Raw genomic sequence first — 13,294 nt, 5'->3', positions numbered from 1 at the left:
TTCTCTGGGACCTGCAGGGGAACTACTTTCCTCCATATAAAGAAACTGGTTTCCTTTTATGGCGCGAACGCTCCTTATATGGTCAATCACTGACTCCCTGCAGAACTTCCGACTGCAAAACTACAAACACGTGGAGGAGGAGGAGACATTTTATTAATTAATCAATCAGTCGATTATTACACACAGTAACAGATTCAATTCAGTTAGTTTTATTTAAATAGCACCGAATCACAAAAAAGTAATCTCAAGGCACTATATAAATACATGTATACATATAAAGCAGGTCTAGACCATACAGTTGTGTGGTAAGATCAGATAAGATAAGATAATTCTTTATTAGTCCCACAATGGAGAAATTTACATCGTTGCAGCAGAATAAGTGATTGAAAAGATAGAAAGACATAAATACAAGTAAGGGCAAGATAAAAACAAGATAAGGCTATAAAAATATACACAATAGTATAAACATGACAATGTAATAAAAAATATTAACAGAAGAGCAATATACACAGGACTCTATACATAGAGACAGAAAATGAACTAAATATATTGCACATTTTGAAATGGAATTGCACACAGTGAGTGACTGATAGCAGCTGTTTTAGATTAAGGTGTGGTACAGGTGTGGTACAGGTGTGGTACAGGTGTGTGGTAGAATAGAACAGAATAGCATATCATAGTCTTTATTGTCGCTGTTTCAAAACAATGAAATACTATTTAGCAGCTCTAGAATGACATGATACATATAAAAAGTCAAAAGAATAAAAACAATTAGATAAAAAATAAAAATAATGACTATCAAAATATAGATGATATTTACAGTGATATATAAGATATAGTACAGTGATATGTATGATATATACAGTGGTTGTGCATTTAACTGCCTGTGGGAAGAAGCTGTTTCTTAGTCTGTTAGTTTTAGTCCTGATTGTCCTGTATCTTTTCCCAGAGGGCAGGGGGGAGAAGAGATGATGTCCAGGGTGAATTGGCTCCTTTAAAATGCAAATTGACTTCTTTTGAAGTCAGCAGGTGTGTATGTCTGTGGGGGGGTAGTGTTGTGCCGATGGTACGCTCTGCTGCCCTCACCTTACTTAATACTTAATGACAAAGTAAAGTACATAAGTTTTGACACAATGTACTTAAAAGTAAAGTAAAATAAAGTACTCAGTGTGTGACAGTCATTGATTACCTGCAGCTCTCAGGCAAATACTCAGGTACAGTACAGTTACCTCCACAGTACAGTAAATGAGTAAATGTAGTTACTGTTACTCTGCACCTCTGACAATAGTGATGTCATCATGGAGACATGATGTAGGTGATGGCTGTGACCACACGGGGGCGCCAACGCTCAGTCACCTGACCTCAGACATTCTCCTCCAGGATCCCTGGATCCAGTCTGAGGTTCTCTGAGGGGACAAAATAAACCCACACCACCTCTCAAGGATCCCAGGTATTTCACCAGGACCACATGGAACCTGTAGGGACCACAGGAAGTTATCCTTGAAACCTTTCAAGGACTTTCAAACCCTCTCAAGGAGTCCTGTAAACCCAGAGCTGTTGTAGGAAGTGTTAAAGAACATCAGTGTGGTGATAACATCTGGTTCAAGTTAACACACACACACACACACACACACACACACACACACACACACACACACACACAGTAACCTGTCAGTACAAATGTTGAACATGTTTCTGATTCATGTGGAAACACTGATCCTAGATCCACTGAGGCTGGTTAGGTAACATCACACACACACACACACACACACACACGCACACACACACACACACACACACACACACACACACACACACAGTGTTGTGTTGCCTGGTTACATCACAGAAACAGGATCCAGCTGTTTGGAGGTCAGTCTAAGCTCTGAGCTCCTCTAGTTCAGCTGAGACCTGTTTCATTGGAAAAACTTGCAGACGACCAGGACCAGGACCAGACACAGAACCAGAACTAGAACCGGAGCTGGGGTGCTGAGGGTGATTTGATGTGACTGAAAGAAGAACCAACGAGGTTCTTTTCTCTGATTTCTTTAGTTAGAAACTAAAATATTTCTAGTTGTTTATCTGAGGCTCAGAGGTCAGAGGTCAGAGGTCTGTTTGTTAGTTCAACATGAAGGCAGAACAGACATAAACTGACATAAACGGAAATGGACGACACTGAAACTGCTGTAAAACACAAATCTGAAGAAGAAGAGGTGGAGGCGACAGGATGTGATGTAACGTCCCTGTGGAGCTGACACTGTTGTCATGACAACACAAACAGAGCATCACAGTTTCCTGTCAGTTACATAACAGCAGCTCTGACTCAACTTTCTCCAACATTTATAGATTTCCACATTGGAGAGAAGACGGCGCTGCAGGGACGTTTCCTCTGGAGAGAATGAACTGATCAGACTCCTCCACCTCATTCACCACGTTTTAAATGTAGTTTGGATTCACTGAATTCAGTTAAAAATACTTTAATGATCTTTTTGGACGTTACAGCGTCAGGTGCAGGTGGACTGAGCCGAGCCTGATTCACACACGGGGTCTGGTCACACCTGGGCCTGGTTTTTCAAAAGTAATCCACTCAGATTTTAGATAACGGATTGGATCAAATCTTGAAAATGGGTTTTTTTTAAAGAAAAAATGGATCACATAATCGGATTAGATCACGTAATCCAATCTTGGTTTTGATCTGAATCAAACCTTTAGTTTGGGTTTTTTAGAACTTTTTAGTAGGATTGGGATCACTTTGATCCAAAAACTCTGGATTATACTGATCCCATCAGAAGGGTGGATTCAGCGTGGATTTCAGGCCCAAAATATAATGAAACTTTAAAACTGTATCAAATAATACTATATTTGGGTCATGCAGTATAACCTACAAAATATCCTATTCATTCATAAGGTTTTAATTTGATTTGTTCATCCATCAGGCTACAGTGATTAGGTAAGCTATAATGTATTCAGCCTTTCAGCATAGGCCTACAGCAAAGTAGAAAGAGTTTGGCCTCATAAAATAATCTCCCAAACAGCTGTCAATATTGACCACAAATAATATATTTAATTCTGTCATTAATTAATGTGTATTCATCACAATCAAAGATATTTAAGATATTGTTTTTACATTATTTTTTAGTGATGCATGCAATGATAAAACAGAATAACGAAGCAATGGCATCACTGGTTTTTGAAATCCAAAACAAATCCAAATCAGAAATAGTGTCTAACTTATGTGTCCCTTGTTGCACGTCCTGTTTGCTTCATCAAACAAAGATGATGATTACAAGGCCGTCTGCACTTCTGTCTCTCACCAAACTACAGCAAACCAAGGCCAGACTTAAGATCCGCCTCCTAAAGGCCAAGCTCAGACAAACTGGTCTCTCCACATCAGATGAAGAACTCTGAAATTATTGTTGAGTAGTTGACATTAAGCCTTTTTATTGAATTCAATACATCTATATTTGAAACTTGTTCTAAATATCCTCAATGTAGAGTGTTTGTGAGTAATGTTTTATTTATTTGTTGTAGGTCTCAGATGAGTGGACTGCCGGAAGAGGGTGTTTTTTTTGTGTGTGTGTGTTTTCGTTTCAAATAAAAATAAACTTGTATTGACCCCACACTGGCTATTCTACTTGTTGCTCTTTACATATCTATACTTCTACATTGTGATTTCCTATCCTATCTGAGCGCTGGTTATCCAGATTTGGTGATCCTGAAAAGTTTCTATCTGGATCAGATTGATCCAATCAGATGTTGCTTTGAAAAACCGGCTCAAAAGTAAAATGGATTACGTGCTCATGGATAGCAAAAAAAAGGATTACCAAATCCGGATCAATTTTATCTGGATTATCTGGAGTTAGACTGGGATCTGGATCCAGATCAAGACAAACTTAAAATGCTGTGTTCAGATCTTAGGAATAAACACAACCTGTACCTCTGATTTCTGACCTCTGACCTCCTCTCATCACAGTTCTCTGACCTGATGAAGCTCCATCAGTTCCAGTGACTGGTAGGAATGTTAGATTCAGGAAATCAAATGTTTGTTGGTGTTTCTGGTGACAGCTGACATTCACTGACAGAGACACATCAGAGGATGGAGGTGGTTGGATGGGTGAAGGAGTTGATTCACTCTGGTCATTTCTCTCTGTCGTCTGAATCCTGTTGGATGATGAATGTTGAACCTCAGAGATGTGTGAGCTGTGTTCTGTTCTGTTCTGTTCATTCTGACTGTGCAGAGAACACAGCTCAGGCGAAGGAGCGACGACCACACACAAGTTATAACTAAAAAATAAGTTTATTCTACATAAAAGGAGACTAACGGATAGACTAAGAAAATACAACAAAATCCAGACAGGGTGAAGCCAGAGGAGAGGCCGACTGACATCAGATTATACAGAGTAGTCAGACCAGGTGACGACCAAACTCCGCCCATCAGGCTCCTGCTTGCTGTTGCTGATACGTCACATCAGACAGAAACAGGTTCAGGTCCTGGAAACTGTGTAGAGGAGGAGCAGGTTTCTAGAAGGTGTACGGTCCGACGATGATGGTGAGGCGCAGCACAGAGCTGGAGCGATAACTGAGAGCTGAGTTCTGCGTCACCATCTCCAGGTCCAGGACGTGTTCTCTGGGACCAATCAGAGGACGCGTCATCACCAGCATGGCACTCACGTTACTGGACCGCTGCAGGGACAGCAACCAATCAACCATCAACTACAACTGATCAATAATCAATCAACCATCAATCAGACATCTGAGAGTTTGATTATTTTAAGGAGACAAGTAAGACGAGATTAAAGGAAAAGAAATGAGAATAAATTGGGATGAGATCAGACAACATCAGATCAGAGATGAAAACATGAACTGAGCTGTGAGGAGCAGAGATCAGATCAGATCAGATCAGATTACATCAGTGGAGCACAGCAGCTCACCCTGAGGAAGAACTGTCCATCCTCATTGCCGGCTTTGATCCTGAAGGTGTTGTGCATGTTGGGGAAGACACTGGTTGCCTGGATCTGGAAGATGTCGGCTGGCACTGAGCGCTCCGATGTGATGCTCATGTATTTATAGACGATGGAGGGAGGAAGTCCTCTGCATGCGCTCAGTGACTGACAGCTGCAGCGCCTGACCACACAGAGACAACACTTCAGCACCAGATCATTCCCTGACTCCTGACCCCTGACCCCTGACCCCTGACGCCTAACCACTGACCCTGACTCCTGACTCCTGACCACTGACCCTGACTCCTGACCACTGACCCTGACTCCTGACTCCTGATGCCTAACCACTGACCCTGACTCCTGACCACTGACCCTGACTCCTGACTCCTGACTCCTGATGCCTAACCACTGACCCTGACTCCTGACCACTGACCCTGACTCCTGACCACTGACCCTGACTCCTGACTCCTGACTCCTGATGCCTAACCACTGACCCTGACTCCTGACCACTGACCCTGACTCCTGACTCCTGACTCCTGACGCCTAACCACTGACCACTGACCCTGACTCCTGACCACTGACCCTGACTCCTGACGCCTAACCACTGACCCTGACTCCTGACCACTGACCCTGACTCCTGACTCCTGACGCCTAACCACTGACCCTGACTCCTGACTCCTGACCACTGACCCTGACTCCTGACCACTGACCCTGACTCCTGATTCCTGACCACTGACTCCTAACCACTGACACTGACTCCTGACCACTGACCCTGACTCCTGACCGACTCCTGACTCCTGACCCCTGACTTCTGACCACTGACTCCTGACCCCTGACTCCTGACCGACTCCTGACTCCTGACTCCTGACCCCTGACCACTGAAGGTCAAAACTAAAAACAGTTCAGGACCTGAAACCATCAAACCATCATGTCCAGCCCAGGTGTCTCACCCCTCTCCGGTCTGGACGTACGGCTCCTGGCAGGGGTTTCTGGGATAGCAGCGGTAACCTCCAAAGTAGTTCCAACACATCTGGTCCTCGCGGCAATTTGGTCCAGTTTCACACTCGTTAATGTCTGAGAACAGAACCAGAACATCCACATCAGAACCAGAGTGCAGGGCTCAGTCTGTCCAGTCCCAGGAAAATATTTTTCTACAGTTGGATTTAACACTGGAGCTGAACTGGAGGGTCACATATGTTTTCAGTTTAGACAGAGATATCATGTTAATATTATTATTATAATATTAAGTAAAATGATAAACAGACTGTACTTTTGTCTGTTACTGTGTTACTGGAACAGGAAGCACCAGCTGATGTCCAGATAAATATTTATTTTCCCACATCTGAAACTGTTCTTGAACACTTGTCTGCACTCATGGATCCTCTCACTGCAGGTCCTGAAAATTAATCTAACAATTAATCAACAGTGATGTGTCGCTGACACCTGGTTTATTTACCTGTGTAAATTATAATTGGATCACTGATATATTTTAAATGATCACAGGTGTTGTGGTTAAGTATGTGTGTGTTGTATGTGACATGTTGAGGCCTGAGGTTCGGTGTGTTAGGGGACAGGTGTGTACCTTGGCACATGCGTGTTCCCTGCAGCTGGTATCCCTCAGGACAGATGCAGCTGTAGGAACCGGGCTGGTTCACGCACTGCCACTGACACATATAGGATGACATCAGGCACTCATCCACATCTGATCATAGACAGCAGGAAACAGCAGACAAAGGTTAAAGGTCACTGAGCCACACTCAGTTTAGTTAAATATATTTACAGGCTCAACATGTGTTCAGACCGTGGCAGCTGAGCTGGTCTGGAGTCAGCTCGTAGCCCTGATCACACTGACACATGAACGATCCAGGCAGGTTGTAGCACAGATGTTGGCAGGGGCTGTTAGGAACACACTCGTTCACATCTGGAACAAACAACAGCAATCGACACACAGTTACTGTCCACCTTAAATATCTGTCTACCTTAAACATCAGTCCACCTCAAACAGTCAGCAGCAGTGAGATGATGAGTTGACTGTGACTCATCACTGATTGGTCTGTGGCTGCACCATGTGATCACAGTGTCAGTGACTTACAGACAGAACATATACTGGTGGAACAACTTAACCCTGTTTACATAATATCAAAACACCTGGAACATCTAGAACATCAGGAACATCTGAAGATCTAAACATTAGAACATCTGGAACATTAGAACATCAGAACATCTGGAACATTAGAGCATCAGAACATCTGGAACATTAGAACATCAGAACATCTGGAACATCAGTACATCTGGAACATCTGGAACATTAGAGCTTCAGAACACCTGGAACATCAGAACATCTGGAACATCAAAACATCTGGAACATCGAAAACTCACCACGGCAGAAGTTGAAATCATCTGCAGTGAATCCGACCGGACACTGGACACTGGAGGTCAGCCTGGCCTGGTTGCTGGTGGCCTGGTTGCTGGTGGGCTGGTAGTTGCCACGGTGATGTGGGACAGCAGGGAGGGGGATGAAGTGTGGGGGCGGGGCCCTGGTGGGGGTTAGGGAGGGCTCTTCCTCTCCGTTGCTGATGATGATCTGAGCGTTCTGCGGCAGACAGAAATATCCTCCGTAGTGGTTGATGCAGCCCATTCCTCCTTTACAGGCATCAGGCAGCGTCTCACACTCATTGATGTCTGGGAAATGGAGTCCAACAACACTGACCTCTGACCTCTGACAACAAACTTCATCATATTCATGTTTCTCACACTGGAGTGCTGAGTGATCATTGATAACTGATTGAGTAATGAGTGATGTGTCAGCAGTTTGTCATTGGTGATTAAATCTCTCACCTTTACATTCCTGATCGTCCACGTTGAACTCGTAGCCCTCTGTACACTGTCAAAGATCAGACAGGTTTTTGATCCATCAGATATTGATGAATATAAAACATGATGTGTGTGTGTGTGTGTGTGTGGGGGGTCTTACCGAGTAGGTGACGGGTTCATCCACCTGCTGAGCAGAAACCATGAAGGTAAAAACACTGAGGTGGAAGAAAATCTGCAGCGTCTCCATCCTCCTGACACACAGACAGCTGCTGATTAGTTTTCAATCACTTCATCAATATTAATTTGATTAATCGCCCAGAGTGACGTCAGACAGTTCCTGGGGTCTGGTTCCTGTGATTTAATAAATAAACATCAAACAATTTAAACGTCAACTATTGATTGATTATCAATAGAAATATGGATTAGTAACTGATCAGTTCTTGTCTCAGTACGTCCACACGGACCTGTGATCTCCAGTCTAACAAAGCTCAGACCGTTACAGCGGACTAACCAGTCCACCACAGACCTCCTCCTCCACACTGATCCGCAGCCGGATCATCGTGCAGGTAACTCTCAGGTGTTTCTGGTTCGGGACTGTGTGACGTCAAACTGAAGCGGTCTTACCTGGACTCTGCGGTGTCGGTCTCTGATCTGTGGGTGTGTTTGATCCAGTGCAGCAGAAGGCGGACTGTGTTTCAGCCGCTCAGGAGATTCTGTGCTCCGGCGGCCCGCCTGCAGCTCTGCCGCTCACTGCCGCCCCCTGCCGCTCACTGCATTCATTTTGTTAATGAGGTTTGGCTGATTCTGTTTCAGTGATAATAATAATAATAACAATAATACATAAAAAATAAATAAATAAACACACACATTTAAATCAGTATTTTTACTCATGAGTATGTTAATGTGAGTATTTCCTCCTGTAACACACTGATAGTGACACATTTTAAAAAGTTGCTGCTGCCTCTGAGAAAAACATTCTGACCCTCCAGGTGCATGCTGGTCCTTCACCTGCCGACCAGGACACACCTGACCTTCTGAAGAGCAAAACTAAATACTGAACTCTGATCTGAAGGAAATGATTTAATCATCAAACAAACACAATAAAATGCTCCAATAAACTGATAGAAACTGAGAAACACCTGAGACACCTGTGACAGTAACCAATGAAATCTATATAAATCTATATCTACTATATATCTACTATAAAACATCATCAATCAAAAACACTGAGACATCAGTTTTACAGTGCAGTCTGAAAGAAGCTCCTAAGCCCCCCCACCCCCCTCTTTCATGTGACGCACTCAGTAATCTGTGGCGTCAGAGGTCAAACTCCAGGTCAGACAGCACGGGATTAGTCTGAGGCTGAATCAGGATCAGTTCTCTATTCACACACTGACTCAGAATCATCTGATATTTTATTTGATCTGTTTTTACTTCCTGAAAAAAAAACACAGTTTATATACAGTAAATATAACATCTAATATTTATACACCCTGTATAATATATATGATGTATACTGTGTGTAAATAAGTGAGTGACTGTAGTTCCAACCAGTCTGACCTCTGACCTCTCTCATTAACCAGGTGTTTCCCTCCACAGTGCTGCTGCCCAAAATCCCAGAAGACCAGCTCATCCGAGTCAAAGGTCAAAGGTCAAAGTCACTGAGGTCACATCTGTCATCCTGATGTTTGACCTTGACCCTTATACATAGCACTGCTGCCACATGATTGGCTGACTGACAGGTGAACAGGTGTTCCTAATAAAGTGCTCAATCAGTGTGTATATCAGTGAAATGGAAATACTCACTGCAGTACAATACTTGAGTAAATGTATTTAGATACTTTCCACCACTCGCAGCTGAGTTTTTTTTTTTACTCAGAGCAGTTATGACATCATCAATCAATAAGACAATCAGAGATCTGTTTACAGTGTGTGACCTGTGACCCCTCCCTGTGGTGTTCTGGTCTGAAGCCAGTCCTTCTGCTGGAGATCCAGGACCTGAACCAGGATCAGGGTCTATATTTACCTCAGATTAAGAGCAGAGAGACTTCCTGTCAGAGCTGCAGCTCGACACAAACACTCAGACTCCAAACACACAACATGTCGTTCAGCAGCAGCTCTGCAGCCGGAGGAGGAGGAGCAGGAGGAGCAGGAGGCCCACCCTGGAGGAACCACAGCTTCATCCTGGGGGGAGGCAGAGACCCTCCTCTGTCCGACCAGGGAGAGACCATCATCGGAGTCTACCTGCTGCTGCTGGGTGAGTACACATTGTCACACACTGTACCACACACTGTAACACACTGTAACACACACTGTAACACACTGTAATACACACTGTACCACACTGTACCACACTGTAATACACACTGTACCACACTGTAACACACACTGTAACACACTACTGTACCACACTCTACCACACACTCTACCACACACTCTACCACACTGTAATACACACTGTAATACACACTGTACCACACTGTAACACACACTGCCACACACACTGTAACACACACTGCCACACACACTGTAACACACTGTAATACACACTGTACCACACTGTACCACACACTCTACCACACTGTTATACACAATGTAACACACACTGTAATACACACTGTACCGCACTATACCACACTGTAATACACACTGTACCACACTGTAATACACACTGTCCCACAATGTACCACACTGTAATACACACTGTAACACACTGTAACACACACTGTAATACACACTGTAATACACACTGTACCACAATGTACCACACTGTAATACACACTGTAACACACTGTAACACACACTGTAATACACACTGTACCACACACTGTAACACACTGTAACACACACTGTAATACACAGTGTACCACACTGTAACAGACACTTCCACACACACACTGTAATACACACTGTAACAGACACTGTACCACACTGTAATACACACTGTGACACACTGTAATACACACTGTAACACACACACTGCCACACACACTGTACCACACTGTAACACACACTGTAACACACTGTAATACACACTGTAACACACACTGCTACACACACTGTACCACACTGTAATACACACTGTAACGCACACTGCCACACACACTGTACCACACTGTAACACACACTGTACCACACTGTAATACACACTGTAACACACACTGCTACACACACTGTACCACACTGTAATACACACTGTAACACACACTGCCACACACACTGTACCACACTGTAACACACACTGTAACACTCACACACACTGTAACACACTGGAATCTGTTGGGTCTCTCTCTGTAAATATTATAAGATAAAGCAGACAGTCTAGACCTGCTCTATATGTACAGTGCCTCGAGATAACTTCAGTTGTGAATTGGCGCTATATAAATAAAATTGACTTGATTCCCTGCTGATGGAGGAGTTAGTTCTCCTGATGATGTAGACAGAAGCTGCTGCCGTCATGTTCGACAAAGGTGACAGTTCATCATCTGGGGTCGCTCCAGGTTCCTCAAAGGCGATATCCTGATGATGTTGCAGTGATGTCATGAAGACTGTCTCACCTCTCTGTGCTCAGGTTGGTTGTCCTGGTTTGGAAACAGCATCGTCCTCTTCGTCCTGTACAGGCAGAGAGCCACACTGCAGCCCACCGACTACCTAACCTTTAACTTGGCCATCTCTGACGCCAGCATCTCTGTGTTTGGATACTCCAGAGGCATCATTGAGATCTTCAACGTGTTCCAGGACAGCGGCTACCTCATCTCCTCCATCTGGACCTGCCAGGTACCCAACACACACCTGAGACACACCTGAGATACACCTGAGACACACCTGAGACAAAACCTGAGACAAAACCTGAAACACACCTGAGACACATCTGAAACACACCTGAGACAAAACCTGAGGCAAAACCTGAGACAAAACCTGAAACACACCTGAGACACACCTGAAACAAACACACCTGAGACACAGCTGAAACACACCTGAGACAAAACCTGAAATACAACTGAGACAACACCTGAGACACACCTGAAACATAGTCAATACACACATGATACATAAACACCTGAAACACACCCAAGACACAGAAAGTTTCTTCTATCAGCTACATCTCACAGGGTTTAGAAACTCACCTATAACCTGTACACACCTGTCACCTGTCCTGTTTCCTCCAGGTGGATGGTTTCTTCACACTGGTGTTTGGTCTGAGCAGCATCAACACACTGACGGTGATCAGCATTACCCGCTACATCAAAGGATGTCACCCGAGCAGAGGTCTGTCTGAGCCTGTTTACTGTCAGAGACCACAGTCTCCACTTTAACACCTCCACCCTCACATCTCAGGCTCCACTGTTACTTCCATCAGCACTGACTCTATGGGGGCGGGGGTGTTTTAGTCTTTATTTTACATTTAAATATTAAATCTGTGTGTGTGTGTATTGTGTTTCAGCCCGTCACATCAACAGGACCAGTGTGTCCATGTGTCTGCTGGTGATCTGGATCACGGCTGGATTCTGGTCTGGAGTGCCGCTGCTCGGCTGGGGGAGCTACACAGGCAGGAAACCAACAAAACAATGTTCTGCTTCAAACGCAGTAAAAACTCACTGATCTAACTTTCTAACCCCTGAACCCTGTCCTCTGAACTCTGGCCCCTGACCTCAACCTCTGACCCCTGACACCTCTGCAGATCGCGGTTATGGCACCTGTGAGATCGACTGGGCCAAAGCGAACTACTCAAGCGTCTACAGATCCTACATCATCTCCATCTTCATCTTCTGCTTCTTCATCCCGGTGCTCATCATGCTCTTCTGTTACGTGTCCATCATCAACACTGTGAAGAGAGGCAACGCTCTGTCAGCGGAGGGAGACCTGACCGACCGCCAGAGGAAGATCGAGAGAGACGTCACTATAGTGAGACCCAGTCGTCGTGCTTCATCCTGCAGCTGAGAGTCGACGAGCATAAATGTCAATGCTGCAGACGTGAGGTTCAACACAATTTAATGTAACTCAGGTTCTTATTGGTCTCCTCCAGGTTTCCATAGTGATCTGTACAGCCTTCATCCTGGCTTGGTCTCCGTACGCCGTGGTGTCCATGTGGTCCGCCTGGGGCTTCCATGTGCCAAACCTCACCAGCATCTTCACCCGCCTCTTTGCCAAGTCTGCCAGTTTCTACAACCCCCTCATCTACTTCGGACTCAGCTCCAAGTTCCGTAAAGACGTCGCTGTCCTGCTGCCCTGCGCCCATGATGCCAAAGACACGGTGAGGCTGAAGCGCTTTAAGCCGAAAGCTGATGCCCACAGCCACCCTGCCGCAGGAGGAGGAGCCAGACTCAAAGTTCCTCTGAACCAGACCAAGAGGAAGTACTCACCCAGGAACCAGCCGAAGCCAGCCTCCAGCCCAGACTCTGGGATGGGATGTCCGCCCTGCACACCACCGCCCGTCAACAAGGAGGTGTTCTACATCGACATGCCCCGGCCCTCTGAGACCGGCTCTGAGTTTGAATGTGAGAGACTCTGATGGACTCACTGGACCTGGAGGAAGACCAGAT

The 13,294-nt window shown here is 44.8% G+C and overlaps 2 protein-coding genes across 4 annotated transcripts; one reads left to right on the top strand and one right to left on the bottom strand.

The window, feature by feature from the left end:
• Positions 1-4,275: 4,275 nt before the first annotated feature.
• On the bottom strand, positions 4,276-8,506 carry si:ch73-173h19.3 (uncharacterized protein LOC563864 homolog). 3 transcript variants are annotated; one of them, XM_018674746.2, is made up of 9 exons: positions 8,376-8,506; positions 7,912-8,002; positions 7,776-7,821; positions 7,317-7,619; positions 6,739-6,858; positions 6,520-6,639; positions 5,888-6,011; positions 4,929-5,121; positions 4,276-4,680 (listed from the first exon to the last, which is right to left on the bottom strand). In XM_018674746.2, the coding sequence occupies exons 2-9, from the start codon at positions 7,996-7,998 to the stop codon at positions 4,519-4,521; spliced, it is 1,155 nt and encodes a 384-aa protein (XP_018530262.1). In that variant the 5' UTR covers positions 7,999-8,002; positions 8,376-8,506; the 3' UTR covers positions 4,276-4,518. The 3 variants fall into 3 exon arrangements, with proteins under 3 accessions (XP_018530262.1, XP_018530263.1, XP_050926256.1); XM_018674747.2 differs by having other exon boundaries at positions 7,912-7,999; positions 8,376-8,486; XM_051070299.1 differs by having other exon boundaries at positions 7,912-8,102; positions 8,376-8,472.
• A 1,294-nt stretch (positions 8,507-9,800) lies between these two features.
• opn6a (opsin 6, group member a) lies at positions 9,801-13,290 on the top strand. The gene is made up of 6 exons (XM_018674772.2): positions 9,801-10,008; positions 11,323-11,528; positions 11,921-12,020; positions 12,196-12,300; positions 12,433-12,656; positions 12,778-13,290. Exons 1-6 carry the CDS (start codon positions 9,852-9,854, stop codon positions 13,261-13,263), a joined length of 1,278 nt encoding a protein of 425 aa, XP_018530288.1. The 5' UTR covers positions 9,801-9,851; the 3' UTR covers positions 13,264-13,290.
• Positions 13,291-13,294: the final 4 nt, after the last annotated feature.

The sequence above is a fragment of the Lates calcarifer genome, linkage group LG5, assembly GCF_001640805.2.
Source record: "Lates calcarifer isolate ASB-BC8 linkage group LG5, TLL_Latcal_v3, whole genome shotgun sequence".
Lineage (NCBI taxonomy): Eukaryota > Metazoa > Chordata > Actinopteri > Centropomidae > Lates > Lates calcarifer.
This window is presented reverse-complemented; position numbering and strand designations above follow the sequence as displayed.

Coding starts and splice junctions, on each gene's coding strand:
- opn6a (XM_018674772.2), top strand. CDS start 9,852: ATGTCGTTCAGCAGCAGCTCTGCAGCCGGAGGAGGAGGAGCAGGAGGA. Junction 10,009..11,322: donor AGTCTACCTGCTGCTGCTGG/GTGAGTACACAT, acceptor CTCTGTGCTCAG/GTTGGTTGTCCTGGTTTGGA. Junction 12,657..12,777: donor TCGAGAGAGACGTCACTATA/GTGAGACCCAGT, acceptor GGTCTCCTCCAG/GTTTCCATAGTGATCTGTAC.
- si:ch73-173h19.3 (XM_018674746.2), bottom strand. CDS start 7,998: ATGGAGACGCTGCAGATTTTCTTCCACCTCAGTGTTTTTACCTTCATG. Junction 6,859..7,316: donor TGATTTCAACTTCTGCCGTG/GTGAGTTTTCGA, acceptor TGTTTGTTCCAG/ATGTGAACGAGTGTGTTCCT. Junction 6,012..6,519: donor GGGAACACGCATGTGCCAAG/GTACACACCTGT, acceptor TTCTGTTCTCAG/ACATTAACGAGTGTGAAACT.